Source organism: Silene latifolia, unplaced genomic scaffold, assembly GCF_048544455.1.
Source record: "Silene latifolia isolate original U9 population unplaced genomic scaffold, ASM4854445v1 scaffold_95, whole genome shotgun sequence".
NCBI classification, from domain to species: domain Eukaryota; kingdom Viridiplantae; phylum Streptophyta; class Magnoliopsida; order Caryophyllales; family Caryophyllaceae; genus Silene; species Silene latifolia.
Genome location: NW_027413826.1, coordinates 2,374,072 through 2,393,360, shown reverse-complemented (window position 1 = coordinate 2,393,360; position 19,289 = coordinate 2,374,072). Strand labels below are relative to the sequence as shown.

The 19,289-nt window shown below is 37.4% G+C and overlaps 1 protein-coding gene across 3 annotated transcripts; it reads right to left on the bottom strand.

The window, feature by feature from the left end:
* Window positions 1-10,402: 10,402 nt before the first annotated feature.
* Window positions 10,403-17,808, bottom strand: LOC141640617 (putative carboxylesterase 11). Of its 3 annotated transcripts, none has more exons than XR_012543082.1 (3): window positions 16,590-17,808; window positions 10,693-11,303; window positions 10,403-10,583 (listed from the first exon to the last, which is right to left on the bottom strand). XR_012543082.1 is itself a non-coding variant. In XM_074449346.1 (2 exons), exons 1-2 carry the CDS (start codon window positions 17,396-17,398, stop codon window positions 10,766-10,768), a joined length of 1,347 nt encoding a protein of 448 aa, XP_074305447.1. In that variant the 5' UTR covers window positions 17,399-17,803; the 3' UTR covers window positions 10,566-10,765. The 3 variants fall into 3 exon arrangements, 1 of the variants encoding a protein (XP_074305447.1); XR_012543083.1 differs by having other exon boundaries at window positions 10,403-10,558; window positions 16,590-17,803; XM_074449346.1 differs by having other exon boundaries at window positions 10,566-11,303; window positions 16,590-17,803.
* Between the last annotated feature and the right edge of the window lie 1,481 nt (window positions 17,809-19,289).

Genomic DNA, 19,289 nt, shown 5'->3' with positions numbered 1-19,289 from the left:
CTTGGGCTCGCAAAATAGGCCCTCTCATTTGGCCCGGTCCGGCCCAACCCACACATGTGGGCCATTTTTTTCATCCTGACCCGGCCCAAACCCGCATAGGCCCGGCCCATGATCAGCTCTAATATCCCCCTTAGTTCACAATTATCCATTCTTCTTCTCTCAAATAAATTCCTGAAATTAATTAGATAATTTATTACAAAAATTTTCTTATATAAATATTACAACAATTCTATTTTTCATTTTTATCCAAAAAGTTGATAGGTAAAGTATACGTATATAACCAAATGAGTTATTTAACTTTTTTATTCTTATTATGTTTTAAGTTAATTAATAGTTATAATTTTACTTAGTTATTATTTTTGTGTTTGTATTGAAATTGTTGTAGGATGATATACTCACATATCAATCACATTGCATGAAATCTGGAAATAATGGTTATGGAACTTCTTTGCAATTTTCTTTTAACTTGGATATTTATTTTTTTGTTGGGTTTTTTATTTTTTAATTATTATTATGATGTATCGCAATATCAAATTGTATTATGAATCTCTAATTATTGGTGACATATTACATTATATATTCTAACCCTTAGAATATATATTAATTAACAATTTTTTTTTAAATTACTAAATTGTCGTACACCCTTTCGTGCACTTTATTTTGTTACCTTGATTAGGTATCCTACCAACATATCTCCAAGATAATAAGCAAGAAGTCAAACAAGCCGAATAACGCATTCATGAACAATACCGCAAAAAAAAAAAAAAAGAACAAAAATAATCAAACCCGTGATTCTCACGGGTCACAAAACTAGTTACTCTTAAAATTGTAACAACAATATCATATTTTTTTATCAACTTGTATTCATTTGATTTAGGGTAGTATATTGTTCGAAAATCCATCTTTTAATAAAAGATATCATATAAGAACGTAATATTATTTTACATTATCTTCATTATATTCAAATTCCATTTTTCTATCTGTTGCATTTTGCCTTTACATAAAATACTCTAAAAATAATAACGAAGGTACACTCAAATTCCTCTTTTACCAAAATAACCCAAGGCTAAACCTTTCATGTTGAATATAATAATGTATTAAAAAACTGAGGGAGTATATTATTTTAGTATTTTTCATTCTTATTTATTGGAATTTCACGTTGCCTATAAGAAAATTAAATCATGTATAATTCTTAAAGCTATACAAACTACATAGTTCATATCAAACTTAATTTCGGAGTTCTATCTGACTCATGTTAAATAGAAATAAATAATAGTGTTTTAATTTTATTGGAGACTCTAATATCGTTCGAAATTCCAATGAATAAGAACGAAAAATACTAAAACAATATACTCACCCGTTTTTGTATATATGACGTTTTTGTTTTTCAATTTATTTCCTTATCAAAAAAAAGTAGGTCTCCTGGAAATAACATGAAAAATAGAAATTAAATATATTCGTACTTAATTAATGACAGTTTGAAATACTTGTTGGATACTAAGAGAGCACGGGAGGAGTTATTGTAAAGCTAGGAGGAAATTTCTATCATGTTCGTAAACTAAAATCATGAACAATATGGGTGACCCATAAGGCCATAATATTTGGTTTTTTACCGTGTGAAAAGTCGCTTAGATTCTTATATATATCAAATCTAACGTACTTCCAAAGGCCAAAGTCCCTAATTGATTGCAAGTGAAACACTATAAGGCTTCTTTACGTGTGGAAATATGGAATACCATGTATTGAAGAGGTTTATTACTAAATCCTACTTCCATGTTTCGTTGAATAATTTATGCTTACTTTATTTTGTGAGGGGGAAATAAAGTAAATGTAAACTATTAACTGGGACCAACGAAGTATTTGATCTCTAATTAAAAGACATAGTACTCCGTAATATTTTTGTATACCGATTACAACGTGCATATAAAAATATTGAACTCATACATAGCTGTGCTTATACCTGTTAACAAACTCCAATGTTCACGTAGTTGAACGAACATCTTTGTTTGTTGACTCAGTTGGATGTATTTTTGCTTATTACAAAAGTAAAATTGTACCTCACAAGTAAAAATAATCAAAATTACAATGATTAACAACAATAAATTATAAGAAAATAAACTATCTATTTACAAAAATATGTATCATAGAAGATTATGATGCAACAATAGATCAACTTAATAAAATTCAAAAAGGAGAAAATGAAATAAATTCAGATCTATCTTCACAAAAAAATTATTTACCTTGATTTTTGATAAATATATTTGAATTGGTCTAGACGTTTAGCATATCACTCATTTGTGCCAAGGAAAAAAATTGGTCAATTAAATTAAACAATAACAATATTACTTATTGCCAGATAAAAAAAATTGCACAACAAAGTATATATAGGGTAGTTAGTAAAGTTATGCAATATAATGATCAAGCTCATAATACAAACAAATATGAGATTAAATTGCCTATCAGTAGGTAATTATCTTCCAAGGTGAGATTAAGTTCCGTATTTATAGCATTAGTGAGAGATTTAGAGATTCCGAAGTATTTAACCCCTACTAAAATACACACTACTAATTAAATTAGCATTTTTTATGCTCTATCTTAATTTGATACAATTAATAAAAAAAATAAGTTGTTTAGAAAAGATATTTATCTTTATATATTTTTTACCGGTTTAAATAGATAACTTTTCATTAGTTTACAATTAAAGCACTAATATATTTATCTTATTTCAATATTTTATAACTTTAATAATTCACAAAACTTGAACCAATGTAATCGCTCGAAAAGTTCCTCTTTTAAGTATATATATTGATTGATTGACATTGATATTAATGGGAGGTCCCACTGCTATACCAATTTGACTTTTGGTGAAAAGTTTAAAAGTGGCGCAATACATAGAAAGACATGCACATCCAAGTACCAAAATTTAAAAAACAAACAATAAATAAAACAAAAGAGATTATGGATGAGAACACAACCAATCCGCTTTGAAATCAGGCCAGTGACTACGGAAACCGGGCATCATGCAACACAAAATTTCGAACATTTATTTGTTCTCAGGAAGATCGTAGTCCACAAAATGATAGTCGAAATCAAAATCCTTCCATGGATCAGAAGAACGAGAAGCCCCATTTACAAACCGTACAGGAGGATCACGAGGTTGCGAGAGGAGGCGAAACAACACAAGAACCATCAATCATCGCACAATAATCACAACAATAACTACCCAGATTGAAATGATTCAGTGAGCAAGAAAGACAAATTAAAGAACAGTCGGATCTTTCGCCTTTCATTTCCGAAGGAGATGAAGACATGGTGCCAGAAGTTGAAGACAAAGGAGGAAGATGAAGATAGATAGATGTAACACCCCGTATTTTATAATAATATTTTATTATAAAAGTTTCTTGTTAAATTAATTATTTTGAAGTTTAATATTATATTTTGCAAATATATATTTATAGCTTCCGTTCTCTATTTTATTATTTCTCGTTTTGATATACTTTTGATTGGGTTAAAATGTCCGTGCACGATTTGACTATTTTAATTTAATAATTACTTTTCTATTATAAGTTCTTCATGCGTTTTATTATGGCCCAATCTGATTTGTAATTGGATAATCCAATCTATAAGTTAATGGACCCAAAACCCATTAATTAACCTTCTTATATTTTTATATAAATACAAAACCCTAAACAAGCTTGGCTCTCTCTTTTCTATGCGTGAATGCCGCACACGCCCCTTCTACCTCGTTTCTCTATTTTGTTTTTCTTTCTCCTTTTGACTCCATTGTTATGCATCTTTCATTCTTCCAAACTCATACACAAATTATATTTTCTAAATCCTTGCTCTTATCCTTACAACATATTTATCTCCAAATATTTTTATGGAGATTTTTTTTTAGGTGAAATGTGAGTATATTAATATATCAAAAACCAATAATACATACACGGCCAAAGTTCGAATCTCAACTAAGACATTCTAGCATACAAAACCAACGCTTGCCTGCCAATCAATGGCACCATTGCTTCCTAGATTACCCAGTTTGCTACGTACTCTCTTCTGAATAAGCTGCTTCAACTGCTGTGCTACAATGTCAGGTCTCTGAACACACAACTGATGTCTTGCACTATTTCTTTGAAACCAAATGATGTACCAAAAAGCTACTTGGACACACGCAAAGGCCTTCCATTGCATTCTGTTCTTGTTTGCAGATAGAAGTAATGCATTAAGGTCGGGCATTGGCTTACCTATCCATTCTCGCAATTCTATCCTTCACCTTACTAGTGAACCCGCATTCGAGAATAAGTGATTACTAGTCTCAGTCGTTCCCCATAAGATACGGTCCTCATCGGGGCACAAACCAATAGCATATAGCTTGGTTTTCAAGTTTAGTCCATCTTGCATAATCATCCAAGCAACCATAGAGTGTTTTGGGATGTTCCAATTGTTCCAAACAAGAGTAGACCAGGTAGTTTTGGGATGCTGACCCAACAACCATTCATAACCATTACTGATAGAGTATCCCTTGCTCGAAGAGATCCAAATATTATCATGAAAGCCATTCTTAAACTTTTCCTTCACCTTGCATATGCTCTTCTTCCGAGTCCAGGGAGTGTCATTGCCGGGAGTATAATCATGCCATTCGGCTCCTTTTAAATACACACTAGCCACCCATCGATCCAAAGCCTATCGGGCTTTATATACAACCAGTTCACTAATTTGCCCACCGATGCAACATTCCACATCTCTGCTCGTTTAATACCCGGACCTCCTTCTCCCTTTGGCGAGTTACTCTATCCCAACCAATCAAAGGAACCCCGTGGTATTCGGATGAACTGCTCCATAAAAAATTCCTGCATATAGCCTCCACTCTTTTGATCACACTCTTTGGGATAATGAACATGGCAGCCCAATAGTTGTACGAGGTATTAAGGACTCGAGTTTATTAGAACCACTCTTCCCGCATAAGATAGCTTCTTTGCTCCCAGGACTCCTTATTTTTGTCACCATTTTTTCTATCGGCATTGACAAATTCTTACTCATTTTCCCCGGCTGTATGGGCACTCCCAGGATATTTAAAAGGCATTGTGCCTTCCTGGAAACCAGATTACACGACAAGGATATCCTGCTGTAACTCCCCTTGCATCCCATTAAAAAATATTTCTGACTTACTATTGTTCATACTTAATCCTGATGCTTTAGAGAATGAACTGAAAGCTTTCAAGAGTAAGAGGATAGAAGGAGCATCCCCTTTACTGAACATCAACAGGTCATCTGCAAACATTAGATGGGTGAGCTTGAGTCCCTTACATAAAGGATGATAATGAAAAGCCCATCTTCTGTAGCAAACTTAATGAGTCTTGTCAAGTATTCCATACAAATTGTAAAGATGAGAGGAGACACTGGATCACCTTGACGCAGACCCCTCATACCTTTGAAATAACCAAAATTATTCCCATTCAAGACCAAGGTAAAAGAAGTGGATTGAATACAGCCATGATCGGGACCGATAAAATGTGTAGGAAATTTCAAACCAACCAACATTTGCTCCACAAAATCCCATTCAATCAGTATCATATGCTTTTTGTAAATCTATTTTAAACAGTATCCGGGTGACACATTTGTCCTGGAGTACTGATGGACAATATCTTGGCAAATCAGAACATTTTCAATGATGGACCTCCCTTGAACAAATGCTCCCTGACATTCATGAATAATATCTGGCAAAACTAGAGCTAACCTGTTGCATAGGAGTTTAGAAATGATCTTGTATAGCATATTACAACAGGCAATGGGCCTGAATTGTTTCATCAAGTCGGTCTCTCACATTTGGGGATCAGGCATACATTAGTGGCATTTACCTGGCCAAGTAATTTACCATTGCAAAGAAATCCTTGACCTCCTCACACACATCTTGTCCAATCACACTCCACGCATCTCGAAAAAAACCACTTGAGAACCCATCAGTCCTGGTGCTTTATCAATGGGAATGGAGAAAACCACTTTCACTTCCTCATAGGTCACCGGCTTTGATAAAATCCCAACATGCTCCACAAGATGAGACCTTCCCATAAGCCAAAACAAGATCCCCCTCACATCCTCGGTATTCTTTTTACGCCCAGAGCCCTTGATAATATTCCAGAATGCATTCTCAGTATGCTACTACTCTCGAACATACTATACCATGCCGATCTTCAATCAATGACAAGTGTTTCTCAAGCACTTTTTCCCGATAATACCATGGAAATATCTTTGAGTTTGTATCCCCTCCTCTAACCATTGAGATTTCTTGGTTTTCTCGTTGTAAAAACCTGTCTCTCGTCCTTACGAAGCTTCCGAGTTTGGCCATAACATCAATCTCCTTGTTAATCAGATCAGTACTAGTAGGGTTCCCACTTAACTGCACCTGAATATCATTCAATGCTTTCTCAGTCTCCACAGTTTGAACCTCAATGTCAGCATAACAATTTTTGTTCAATTCTTTATGGAGATTATTTGTATGGACCTTTAGACCTACGTTTTGGGTCTCTTATTTTAATGGGTGAGGAAGAAGAAGAATCTTTCATGACGTTTTCAAGGGTTTCGATTTGTGCCTTTCTTTAAAGTCGATTTTTGAGACGTGGACACGTGTTGGACACAAGGCTTTGTTGGTCGTGTTTTATGGAGGTTTTCATTATTGTGCATCATTAATTGCTAATAAGGTAACTAAGTGTTTCTCTTTTAATTGTGTTTATGCCAATTGATGTAATTAATGTGATTTAATGATTGATTTGTATGATTGATACATGTTTAATTGTTTATTATCATGTTGGGATTATGTTTTCGCATGTTTGTATATGTTTTTATGCATTAATTATATATCATATGTTGCTTATGCGTTAATTATGGGTGTCATAAGCGTAATTAGGATTTACGAATGAAACCCTAATGGCGGCGTGATAGGCGGCCAAGAGTGCTCTCCAAAGTTATAGCTAAAGCTAGTATAACCTTGATGATGATTCGAGTAGTACAACTTTGGGTTGCTACTTTAGTTATGGCTGAAACAGGTATAACCTTGGAAATATGAATGCAGGTTATAGCTGGAGCTACTATAACTTTGGAATACGAGTTAAGGTTATAGCTGAGACTAACGTAACCATGAGGATATGACTCGAGGTTATGGTTGGAACTAGTATAACCTTTGGGATTTCGTGTCAATGTTATAGTGGAGGTAAGTATAACTTCAAGGTATTGTTGAAGTTATAGTCGAGGCTAGTATAACCTCGCATCTAGAGTTAATGTTATGACTAAGGTTACTATAACCTTGGTTGGCTGTACTTGTTTCACATATTATCTTGTGTTCGATTATAATATAATGTTGTGATTGCATGTTACATTGGTTACTCTTGTTCGTATGATAACTAGGTTAGTCAGTTATACTATCCTATGATTTGATAGTGTTATTCACATGTTTTGTACAGTCAGTTATACTGTGCATTGTGTATGGGCTAGTTGTATAGATGACGTGAGGTATCAGTTACATACCGATCGGAATGAGAAACGCTACCCCTTGTGGGATTTGCCGTAGATCTATGTTCGGGATTGGCTAGAGGCAGTTGTTATACGCTCTGGTCCCCGTGTGTCGTTCGGTGTACAGTTATTGCACCGAGAGTCTGGCCAGGTTTTAGGCATATAGGCAGTTGATATACGCTATACATAGTACCGTGGATGCACTTGTTATACGATCCACACCGATGGAGGCAGTTGTTATACGCTTCGTCCGTTCAAAGGCAGTTGTTATACGCTCTGACATTTAGAGGCAGTTGTTATACGCTCTAACGGCGTTCGTTCTATACACTATGCTTGGGTAAGTGGAGGCAGTTGTTATACGCTCCGTGGTTGGTTATTTGGTTCTTTCATTATTGATTTTATATGGTTAGCAATGTTGCTATGTTATGTTTATATCTTCATATGCCCTTGGTTGGTGGCAAGTTGGTGTCGAGTTTTCATGAGTATAGATGGTATCACATGTTTACTGGTTTTACATTTCAATTGTTAATGATTGTTGGTTATATTCAATTGTTATAAACATGACTGATAGAGCATCTAGTTACTCCCGACTGATTGTCGACCCCTCTCTTAGGTTGAATGCTCGTCGCTGTTTGGATGATATTGCTTGGGATGCATCGAGGGGCGAGACGAATACTAAATTAGGAGTTTGCTTTTATGTTTTGAGAACTTTTAATAATGTAGTAGTTTGATTTTGGATTTAGTAGCGAACCGGATTGGTCAGGTGTTTCCGCCACCTTGACCCTTTTATCAGTGTTACACTCTGATTACCCTTTATAGTATGTTTTTTCTTTGTTTTATAATCCGGATTGTTACAGACAGATGTAGATGATGAATGAGGGAGATTAAAGAGAGAGAGACGAGATATGAAGAGATGAGAGAGATAGACAGATGAGGGAGATGAGAGTGGTTTGAATGAGAAGGATCCAGAAATAGGGGGTAGTTGGGGGATTAGGGTTTTTGGAGAGAAAGATTAGGTGGGGTGGTGGGTATTAAATGGGTCAGTTAAGGTAGTAAATAGGGTTAGTCAATATATTAGGTTGGTGGGTGGGTCCAATAGTAAGGATAAAGGTGGCAAAGATGTAAATTAATGGTATTAACAAGGATCATTTGGTCAACTTTTTTGCCAAAAAGGGAAACGGGGAGTTTGGTGTGGATGGGCCAAATTTAGTAAGTGGGGAGTTTGGTGTGGATTGGAGGGAGTATAATAGATCATGATTGTTCCGGGTGTAATTCCAGAGCAGTTATTTGTTACCACCCGTGCTTGTAGAATGACGTCTTTGGTTGAATCCTCCTTGCGGTCTCCTGAAACGATGAACAAACTGAGGGCTCGGCTTTGGGCCGAGCGAACTCACTCCGACGCTCAAGTCAGTAAACTTAGAGGGATAAGTTGTTGTTACTTGGCGAAGTATATATTGTAGAGAGATAAGGAAGATATTACCAGATGAATAGTGATTCTTAGGTTAAATTGTGGATCCCTTCCTCAATGAGAGTTGAGGAGTATTTATAGACTTTCACCTTTTGTCACGTAGTGGCCAAGTGGCTAGCAGGTGGAAAGACTGATCTACCCCTCGGCCGAGGGACCCATGGCAGGCCGGCGGGCCCTGTTGACTCACCGCCGAGGGGTCTTGGATATGAGTTCGCGGATGTGTGCCTCGGCTGGCTAGTTGTCCCCGCCGAGGCACGAGAGACAGGCCGACAGGTGGCGTCGGTTAGGCTGTCTAAGCCGTTGACTTGCTGTGGATATCTTTGACCTTGCTCAATATGTTGACTGGTCAGCGGGTGCAGAATATGCCCTATCAATGATATATCAACCATTTTAAAATCCAAATCCGATTTGTCAATTTTAAGTCCATCGACAATTAATAGGGTCCAATCTATGATCACAATTAACGTTGTTGTCACGATTCTGGTTGGTGAACGTGAGGGCGGATATGACTATTCATCATTTTAATACTCTCTTTGACCCAAATTAAAGGTAACACTTACTATAAACGGACGATCCAAACCAAAAGTAACATTCCTTATTTGGCTCAAAACATTACCAAGTTGTCCTTATTCTCATTTTATTTATACACAAAATGTCATTACTTGGTTCACCTACCAACTAACAATTAAACCCCACAATTACATAACCCACCTATTTTTCCCCTCTTCACCCCTCTTTTTTCCAACCTTTCTTAAATTCTCCATTTTCTCCAATGTTACTTTTAGGACATTTTAGGCTGGGTCGAAGGAAATATTTTGCAAATACACGTAAATCAAGCCTTGTTAAGCAAAGCTCAAGAAATGTCCCTAAAGTAAAGCGATTTAGGGAATGTTTGGTAAACAGTAGATTGATTAAATTTCAGTATATTTAAGGCCTTTAACATGTTTGACTCTACAATCTACTAAATTACGTATTTGGTAAATGACATATTGAAACAGTAAATTGAGCTTCAATCTACTGTTTTCCAATATGCTGCTCCCCCAAGCATATTCACTTTAGTAGATTGTAAAAAAATAATCAAAACCGTTAAATACCAAACATTTCTACTAAATCTACTAATTGTAATATACTAGTCAAACATGCCAATCAAATCTATCATTTGTAATCTGCTTGATCAATCTGCTTCTGCTAATTATAATCTGATAAGTACCAAACGAGGTCTTAAAATCGAACCGCTTCAATTCCCGCTCCCAATCATTCCAAAACCTAGAGCTGTTTCTTTTGTTTTAAAATGCTTTGCTGCTGATTTCTTTGATTTTATTCAGTGTAATAATACTAAAAGGCGAGCTCATAGTCTATTTAGTAATCGAGCATGTTTCACGATTCCCATCTGTCAATGAGTAATAAAGAAAGAATCAACAGGGAAACTATTGTAAGACCATTTCACTTAATTAATACGACTGATATCGTTAGTCCCGAATGTCTCGTACAGACGATTCCTCCAAATGAAACGGTATTTGTTACAAGAAGGAAGACAAGTACGCTCTGTCGCTCTCCAACATTGCAAAGCTCTGAAAGATTACTCTGCAAGTGACAAGATTCATCTTCGCTGTCATAATGATCATCAAGGCAAATACAATTTAGATACACAAGGGAAAATTTTCATAATAACGTCATCGGCTGGTAAGCATCAGCTAACCAAGAAACATGACACTTACACGTAGATAAACACAGCTAGGATATCACAACGACGACGACCAAGGACGGCCGAAGGTAGAAAAAGAAGAAAACTCAGTAGGAAAACTCGTGACCACGCGTCGAGATGTACTTTTTAACCCAGATGGAAATGTCTTCAGCACAAGCCAAAGCTTGTGGTGTTTTCAAAAGCATGTCGAGCGTAGCAAATTCGTGGACTGCGTCTTTGTACTCGAGAACAGGAGCGTCGACATTGACCTTCCGCAGCTCTTCGGAGTAGGCAATAGCGCGATCTCTCATCCAATCATGTTCTGCCACCACTGTCAATGTCGGAGGCATAAGTTTCAATGGTGGTCCCCGGTTAGGGACCAAGGGATTGGCTGCTGGGTGGTCGAGGTTAAACTCCTCTTCTGGAAGGAAGAGCTTCCATGCAAGAACACACATTGGCTTATCGTAGAAGTATGAATTAGCTAGTTTTATCTCGGAATGGGTGGGGACGCTACCTATGAAAAATGGATACATCAACACTTGTGCCACCACCTTAACAGGATCTAGAAGCTTCCCTGACTCAACGGCTTTCCTAGCCATGTAATCTGCAATATTTGCACCACAGCTAACTCCAAGAAGAACACATCTGCTCCCACAGTATTTTAATGTTACTAAATTATAAGCATAATCAGAATGCAAAGCAAAAGTACAGCACAGAGAATAGCATACAGAAATTGACTGACAATGGCAAGTTGACCGAAGAGGTCATAGAAAATTATCAAGAGTCTAATATTTCTAAAGACAGTAAACCTTTTTGTAGAACGGTTCTTACACTAAGATACTACTAAAAAACAACCCATCAACGACAACTATACTCGTACAATAAATTATGACAGTAGCTAACTTCTATTAATACTCCGTATCATTTAGTATGAACTATGAAGTACATGATAATATGATATTAACCAGCTGTACCCACTCAACAATCTGTAAGTTTCCAACCAAACCTTAAAGACTACACTGAAAGACTACAACCAAACCTTTCACAACCACATTTAAAGATGAACTCAGGGAGATAAACGAGCAACATCAGAAAGCAAGGCACTATGATATGTCACAACAGTTTCCAACTAATTCGAATTATTGAATGTAATTAAGCACAACAAACTCGTGGATATAGACTAAGAACAAAGTCAATGTAAAAGCCTCACTTGAGATGCATGAATGGGGATAACACCTGCAACGTAAAGGGTTCGGGTGCGGAAGCGTTTTGGTTGATTGTTGTCATTTGGTTGGTTTGGATCGACATTATGAATCGGATGGGTCGGATTGAGTGTTTCTTTGTATATTTTTTTTTGTGTGAAATTAGGGGATATTTATCAAACTAGACCTATAGTTTGATAATGGTCGAAAATCTCGTAACGCGACGAGAGTTTCTCTTAAACTTCGGATCGCGTCCTTAGTCTAAGTCAAGAATCGAACACGTCGATGCTCTTTTTGTCTCGACACTCGTGTTTGAATACAACACAAAATGTTTATGACGGTTTTTAGAGAAAATTCTCAATTCAATTTCGATTTCATGGATGGTAAAATGAATTACAAAATTTGGCTTATAAAGCCCCCTAAACCAACATGCCCTCCATGGTGTTTACCACCATTTGACCTCTAATTAATACTAGTCTTGCCTAGATTCTACAATACAACAACAACAACATTACCCCAGTGCCTCAATGGCTCCCGCAAATTGCAGGGTAAGGGGGGGTCGGATGTACGCAGCCTTACCCTTGTGTTAGCAACACAAAGAGGTTGTTTCCGAATGACCCAAGATGAAAATTGCGTCGAGAACTGCACCGAAGGACCGCCACATTACAAAAGAAAGAAGCGCAGCCACTTAAGTGAGCCATTTTGATTTATTCCATTATAATCCATAACCAAAGAATAATGAGTCTTTGGCTCCATTGGAAATATGGAAAAGCCTAGATTCTACAATAATCAACTAAAAATAAAATGTGAAGAAAACAAGGTTTGACAATAGATGACAAGGTTTGAATGTCCTTCAATGGGAGCCTCGAACTCACGCCCTTCGGACCAAGACTCGGCTGCTCATCCGTGCGCTGCTTCGTGCTCTCTCGATTTGCGTGCTCGCCTTAAATCGTCAACCCATTAACTATTACTTATTATAATTATCCGGGATTATTTTAGCTTAGTTTTATTCGAAATTCCCGTATGTTTATTATAATTTCTACCCCCCCCCTTTACGTATCAACACCCTTTGGCGGTTGATCTCCCGTTGTTTACTTACAAAAAAAACATCTAGAATGTGGAGAAGAAAGTCAAAATTTAAGATCTCTTTGTTCATTTAGATTCACTGCATTTATATATGACGCGAGTTTTAGGAAATGGGTAAGTGGGAAGGGTATATATGTCAATGGAGAGTGCAAATGGATAGATACTGAAATTCACATAGTTGATGGTATTTGTTTCTTCCTGAATTCAAAATTTATTCCAGAATGGAATTGTTGAGTGAAATATCTTACAAGGAAAATGTGGTAAAAATCCAAATGAATGAAGCAAGTACATGAATCATTGTCTTCCATATTAGAAGTGTATTTTGGAAGTGTTAGAAACAACTGAAACGTTTTGAAAGCACCCCCCACCCTTCTCTGCATGAATCATTGTCTTCCATACTCTGTTCTTTCAAGTGGCTAGAATTTTGAAAGCACCTCCAGTGACTTGGTAAGATAAGCTGGCTTTATAAAAAGTAGGCATGGAGCACTGGTAGCATTTTTCTGGTTATGAAGGAAACAGTTTGCAACAAACATAAAAGTATGAAAAACTAACACCTATTGCCACTTCACGCTTCTTACAACTCAGGCAAACACATTACCAAACCAGATGCTCAGAATATCTGGGGGTACTAGATCAAGGAACACATATTTTCTAGTATTTCACATTGTTTGCATGATTTATCAAATACATTCTTCCTTTGCGTTAAAAATAAGCCTAATGTTTACATAACTTGGTCAAACACTATCGGTTATGCTGAAAATCTGAGGCTCTGGGGTAAATATTCTTTTTTTGTTGTTGTAATACTTGTAAATAATTTGGAATCAGTGGATGATGCATTGATCACTACTTGACCCTTAGTAGTGCACTTACATTGTACCTCATGGTAGCAACTTACAGAGCTACGATTCTATCGATTTTCTTTCATATGGGGAAGAGAAACAAAAGAGATTCCTCTCTACTAGGGATTTCAGAACTAATACTCTCTTCTTTCACTTAGTGTAGGCGGTTAGGCTAAATTTCACACACAATTTCTCTTAAATAAGCAAAACAACTAAAACAATGAAGCATTGCCCTCAAAACCAAACGAGCTTACAGCCTTCCACTCTCATTAATAAAAACTCGGAGACAAGATCAGAACAGAACTTTCACCTGCATCAAGCTGCTACAACTAATTGGTAAGTCAAGTGTTTTTCCAATTAGAGACACCATAGAATGGAAAAGGACGTAGACTAGATTAAAGAGACCTCCCTCTCTTTGTTTCACAAACCTTGATTGACAAATTACAACATAAATGATACACCTTAAGTTCTAATTCACCTCCAGAATGGTAGAACAGTCTTCAACAAATGTGCCACAGTGATGACTCATGAGAAAGGCGGGAAGAAATAGACTATCACTATTATAACCCCCCAGGACCCCAAAAGACACAAACCAAAGAAGAAGAGAATACAAGCACAAGCAACAAGAGAGAACCACTTACATGGCTATAGAGGAAGGCAACCGAAATATAGTTTTAACCATGCCAACACTGGCTTTCTAAATGGTTAAAAGAAGAAAAGCTTTTAGCTAGCAACAAGAAATTCGGACAAGATATTGATAATATAATCTAGATTATGCCCTGACTCCACACCGTATGCTCCTATGAGTCAGTCAGAGAGAAAGAACTATATCAAACCTACCATGATGTCAATTTTTCCATGAACATGTCTATTGCAAAAACTCACACAAAAAACTCACTCACTTAAAATAAAAATTCAAAAAACAATGAGATTATAGACTACGTACAAACACGCAAGATTGTGAACCAACAAAGGAAGAGTTGCCTATCCAAACACATTTTTAATATCATGTCCTGCTCAAAAAGTGGTAAAGGAAATTGTAACAACAAGATGTAATTTAGTCCAGTGTTAGGGGCAGGTATATCATTCACAGGTCTTTGCAAGGTAGCAAACCAGCCAATCACATCAGAAACGATAGACTGGTTGGTTCCTCTGTTGCTATTAGGGAGCCTCACAGAAGATGCCGAATAAGTTGCTGTATAGTTAAGCATGTAAAAACAAAAGTACATCTCTTGATTGGAGTCCCCTTATAAGACTAATAGTTTGAAAAATGTCTCTAGGGTAGAAAAAAAATCCTCCAGAAATTCAGGAGTATGAGAATATGCAAACAAATACTAAGAGGAGTAGCATGTACTTTCAAATCATTGTAATCAACTAAGCTGACCTTAACTTAACTATGCTACATTGAAAAGCTATGCCAAATTAGTAGTCCATTATGAGAACTTTTCATGAATCAAAATTGAACTACATTGTAGGAGAATAAGGGGCAACAACGTGAGAAGAGCACAATCGACTTTTCGAAATTCCTAGCATATCATTTAATACCAAATGTTGGGTTGTCGAAAAATAAACTTCAAATATTGTGATATAGTAAAAGCATTGGGGAAAAAAAATTAGTTGTCATGATCTCCGCTTCCACAAGAAGATAGATCTGCAAATGATTTATTCAGTGATGCTGCAGGAATCTTTGATTCTTCAATAATGAAAATAAATTCCTTGGAGGGATTAAAGAAGTGGAAAAATGTAACCATCGATGTACTTGGGGATAACATGAAAATGCGTTTAATGCAGAAAAAATAATCAGTCAAAATTGAAATCTGCGTGAAGCTTGAAAGAAGGATAAAAGCCCCAAAACTATACAATCTACACGCAAATCTCTTCACTGAAGCAATTAAATAATAGGATCAAGACCACTAGGTGATACAAGAGGTTAGAGATCGTATTCTTATTAACCAGACAAATCACACTAAAGAATGCGAGCACAAGGGATACGTAGTCCTTCAGTGTAAGTCTAACAGCTTCGCTCTTTATATAGAAGGATATGGGTAAATGATTTAAAGTGGCCAAGTTTCCTATACTATATAAGCCTTTGCTTCAATCAGATCCCAAAGGACACAACTAAACAGATAAGAATTCCAAACCCACCTTGTATAATTGTCATCTTAAACACTGTAAGCCATGTTTCATCACAGTTATGTACAGATAACTCAATTAACGTTCTAAACTTGTTCAATAGCATTAGCATGAGAGTCAGAAGCATTTCCCCTCTCCTCTTCCACCTCGAAATGGACTATATATAAAGGCTAGTTGACTTGCGCACTATGCTACTCAAACTCGTCGAAGTATCCAACACGAGTGTGTAAGAATACGCCAGAACAACTGTTTTGGGGAAAATCCATATATTGTTGGTTTAAAGGAAGTGTCCAACTGTCACATGTGTGGGCAAATAGCGAGTGACAGACAACACAAGGTTATATTAAGATTAAAAAATAACATAGCTTCCTGAAAAAAATGACGCGCACAACTGATATACATTCTGAGTATAAAAACAAGTACAGAGACACATCTCCTAGGAAACAAGGTCAGCAAACAAGTTAACCAAACGACAAAAACATCAGATAAACATTCATACGCCCTATCAGAAGGCACAAACTGGCAAAGCAACAACAATAACAACAACATTATCCAGCACGTAAAGGGCTCATGTAAATTGCCATGTTTGAGAAAGAAAGAGCGGGTTTCACACAAAATAGAGAAAGCATTGAAGCATATACCGAAAAGGAAGAAAAGAAAAGGAAAGGAACCTGGAAGGATCAGCATGAGCAGCCAACCAAGGCTCAACCATAGACGCACCAAAAGTATCAGCAACGGAATGTCGAGCCATACCATCCAACTTCTTACTCTCATGAGCATTACTCCCACCATTATAGACTAAAGACTTATTACATTCAGCTAAATGAGCCTGCTTAGCCAACCAACATAACACCTTCCACCCATCCTCGAACGCAGCCGGGTACTTATTCTCCGGCGCCAATCTATACCCAATGGCGACCACAATTACATCACACAACTTGGCAATTCTCCTACAAAACGCATCGTTGGCGACAGAATCATTACTCCCACTAACAAAGCCACCCCCGTGTAACTGCAACATGACCGCCATCTTCCTGGTACGATTGACATTCGTCGTGTTTCCTTTGGGCAAGTACCCTCTATACACAGCAGCACCCCCAGGCCCACCATTAGTATTATTAGAATTGGCACAGCTGTTACGGCGTGCTTGAGATTGGTGGTCAGCGGAGGAGGACACGGGAGTGACAGGGAGGCTGTTTCGACGGAGATGTGCGGGGCCGTCTGGGAGGACGGCGGAATCAGGAAGGAAGATGCGGATGGATAAGGAGGTCGATGGATCAATGTGGATATCTTTAGTAGCGACACCGTCGGTGAATACCGGGTTTGCGGCCGCTACCGATTCCTCAGGCCGCGATGTGACACCGAAATCACCTCCAGCGCCGTCGATGTTGTTATTGTGAATCTGAGTAATGTTTTGAAGACGGTGCTTCAAGAGAAATTTGAAGAAGACGCTGTATAACTTGACTGCTACGCTTGGCATTTCTTCAATTCTTCTTTTTCTTGTCTGATGATCATCTATCTATCTATATAATCATTTATAATTGGGGATTTGAGTTAGGGTAGAAAGATATCAAAATGGTTTGAATGTTTTGATTTTGAATCTGAGAAAAAGGGAGGTTTGCTTTGGTTGGGGAGATGATGGAGAGATGAATTTCAAATCTCAAAACTGGATTAATTTAGCTACAGATCTTTGTTCAACTAATATTCTTGTGTTTCTGGTGTTTGTCGTGATTAGATGGATTCGGATCAACTTGAGACTCCTTTCTTCAGGTTAGTTCTAATTCTAAAATGTCGGCCTTTATTATCTCATCTTAATCATCATTCATAAAAATCATAACAACTTCACCTCAAATATTTTACGTATCATCTAATTTCCAATCTCGACTAAAACTCCTAATTAATTAAGCCTCGACTCTATACCTTATATGTTTTCGTACATTTTTAATGGGGAAAGTAACAAATTGCCTCCATACGTTTGGTGTTAAGTGTAATTCGGCCCCAAACGTTTACATAAGTACCATTTTACCTCCCCTCAAACGTTTGAGATTAGGTGCAAATCGATCCAATTTTAGAAATCCGACAATTTTACATCCTCCACCACCCATCACACCACCATCAAACACTTAGGTTAGGGCCAAATTGCACCTAACACTGGCAACCGCATCTTCCCAAACATCTACTTCTATGACTTTCTTTCAAGTCTGAACGTTTCATCACGCCACGCTATTAACCATTATTCCTAGCACCATCATTCTTTTTGTTTTCAAACCCACATAATATCCAAAATCAAGAGTCGAAATACCAAATTGATATTGTGGGCTAAGTACGTCTACATGATTTTATGTATGAAGTGGTCACCGTAGTTGAGATTTAATTTTCATTATATTTTTTCTTTGAAAATGACATAATAAAGAATTGTTGTATCCAAGGAGATTTTGTTGAAGGGAAAGTTTTTGACAAATGACGACTCTTGAAAAGTTCATACAAGACTTAATATTTGTCAAATTTCTTATGATGATAAATTCTCAGATTGATCTAAAGCTCATCATTATTATTGTTCCGGGTGTAATTCCAGAGCAAGTATTGTTACCACCCGTGGCTTGTAGAATGATGTCTTGAGTTGAATTCCTCTTGTCTTTATCGTTCCACTCGGCCTCTCTCCAAACAATGAACGAACTGGGGGCTTGGCTTTGTGCCAAGCGTACTCACTCCGACGCTCAAGTCAGTAAACTTAAGGGATAAGTTGTTACTTGGCTTAATGTATATTGTAGAGAGATAAGGAAGATATTACCAGATGAATAGTGATTCTTAGGTTAAATTGTGGATCCTTTCCTCAATGAAGGTTGAGGAGTATTTATAGACTTTCACCTTTTGTCACGTAGTGGCCAAGTGGCCAAGTGGCTAGCAGGTGGAAAGACCGTTCTACCCTCGGCCGATGGACCCATGGCAGGCTGGCCGAGGGTCTTGGATATGAGTACGCGGATATGTGTCCCTGGCGGTTGCCATGCCGAGACCAGTCGACAAAGATGATGGGTCGACGGCTAGGGCCGCTAAGTCGTTGACTTCTTCAGGGATATCTTTGACCTTGCTCAATATGTTGATTTGGTCGGTGCGAATATGCCCCATCAATTTGCCCCAGGCGTAGTCTATCCGTGGTATGGGCTCCGATGTATGTTTGAGCGTATATTCTCGCGAAAGTAATTTTTGAAACTTTTTCTGTATCGGCTTCTTCTATCTCGGCCTGGTTCTTCTTAGGCCGTACCATATCCCCCCTCCACATGGATGTGTAAAGGGCATCCGATGTGGAAAAGGAAGTGACGCCGGCCGAGACCGGGGTTGGGAGTGCTTAGGTTGTTTTTGATTGCCCCAGT

What these genes read in the sequence shown, in the direction of transcription:
- LOC141640617 (XM_074449346.1), bottom strand. Translation starts at nt 17,398, where the DNA reads ATGCCAAGCGTAGCAGTCAAGTTATACAGCGTCTTCTTCAAATTTCTC. An exon ending in GCTCATGCTGATCCTTCCAG is followed by an intron (nt 11,304 to 16,589) that starts GTTCCTTTCCTT and finishes CTGTGGGAGCAG; the next exon opens with ATGTGTTCTTCTTGGAGTTA.